We start from the raw sequence: 1,503 nt of genomic DNA, 5'->3' as shown, positions 1-1,503 counted from the left end.
CAGTGAACTAATTTTATTGTGAACCTTTAAATTAATCTTCTTGTTTTCACTGTTTTAGCTCCACTACTGATTTCTTGCTTTTTGTTTTATCTATAAAATATTACATTTAAATTTTGTTTTGCTTCTGTGAAATAATAAATGATTTTGATTCTGATTTTAGTTTAGGGATAAAAAGTGTGAATCTAATCAAATCGATGTTTGTTCATCTTTAGCTGAATTAGCAGCAGAAACTCTGTTTCCAGATCTTTATGTTCTCTCTAAAGGCTCTGAAGGACAGTAAAGAAGTGGAGGTGATCGACATGAAAATTCGCCGGAAGGAAGATCCCGGGCGGTGGCCTCTTCCGGGCCTGATGGCGCCGAACCACACGGACTTTTCCCAGCTCATCAACTGCCCTGAGTTTGTTCCCAGGCAGATGGCGGAGGAGTTCAGAGGTCAGCAGAAAAAGATTCATCCAGCATCTTCCTTCCTCTTTGGTCAGATTTCTGTGGAGATATAGATCTGAAATTTCATTCATGGTGGCCTTAAAAATGTTTATCTGTCTTAAATTTGGTCCTACAGGATTATTCATTCATGTTCTTTAACTGCAGGCGCTAACTAGCTGCTAATATACCCTTGCTAGCTAACTAGCTAGCTTTATTGCGTCTGTCATGGGTATGTGTTAGTTTGTCTCTTACATTTCTTTGGAGATATAGGTCTTAAATTAATTCATAAAAGTCTTAAAGGTCTTAAAATGTCTTAAACTCATTAAAAACTTTGCCTGAATGTTTTAAACTGTGTCTCTGCAGGATTTAGTCTCATATTCTATGTAGTTTATTTTCCTGTGGCTTATTTCTGTCAGGCTAAAGTTTGAGTCGCATGCAGATGCTAACTAGCAGCTAACATAGCTAGCTTTTCTTTTTGTATGGTCTCATATATTTAATGTCGTTTGGTTTTCTTTGGGGGTTTTTTGTTCTGTGGCTCAAGGCAGTTGAGGCTATCGCTAACTAGCTGCTGATATGCCCATGCTAACTAGCTAGCTGTGGACACAATAAAGCTAACTAGTTAGCTAGCTAGCTCTTTTTGTCCATAAGTATAAATTTATTGCCGGCTGGATAAGGTTTGAGTTGGGGAAACCGGAAACCTGCAGGAACCTGAATTCCAGGAGTTCTTAGTTTTTAAAGTGTTTGATGAAAATGTTCATGATGTGATATTTAAACAGTAATGTACCTGACTGTGTTTCTGCTGCAGGATCGTCCAGATCTTCCACTCCGGTGCACCAGCAGACCAAAACTGACGGAGACGTGTCCAACCTGAAGACGATGCCCAAAGGCCTCTCAGCCAGCCTGCCCGACCTCGACTCCGAGTCCTGGATCGAGGTGAAGAAGAGACCCAGACCTTCGACCGCCAGACCCAAGGTACCAGACATGACGAGCTCCTCCATGACGAGCTCCTGAATAACGAGTTCCTCCATGACGAGCTCCTTCTTAACGAGTTCCTCCATGACGAGCTCCTTCTTAACGAGT

General features: G+C 41.3%; 1 protein-coding gene across 4 annotated transcripts in view; it reads left to right on the top strand.

Moving 5' to 3' along the window:
- Nucleotides 1-1,503, top strand: part of larp1 (La ribonucleoprotein 1, translational regulator) — a 40,774-nt gene that overhangs the window by 30,743 nt on the left and 8,528 nt on the right. For all 4 annotated transcript variants that reach the window (XM_016665416.1, XM_007541022.2, XM_016665415.1 and 1 more), the window contains 2 exons: nt 264-432; nt 1,229-1,395. In XM_016665416.1, the coding sequence (XP_016520902.1) occupies nt 264-432; nt 1,229-1,395 (336 nt within the window). The remainder of the gene's footprint in view (nt 1-263; nt 433-1,228; nt 1,396-1,503) is intronic.

Source organism: Poecilia formosa, unplaced genomic scaffold (genome assembly GCF_000485575.1).
Source record: "Poecilia formosa unplaced genomic scaffold, Poecilia_formosa-5.1.2 Scaffold581, whole genome shotgun sequence".
NCBI lineage: Eukaryota > Metazoa > Chordata > Actinopteri > Cyprinodontiformes > Poeciliidae > Poecilia > Poecilia formosa.
This window is presented reverse-complemented; position numbering and strand designations above follow the sequence as displayed.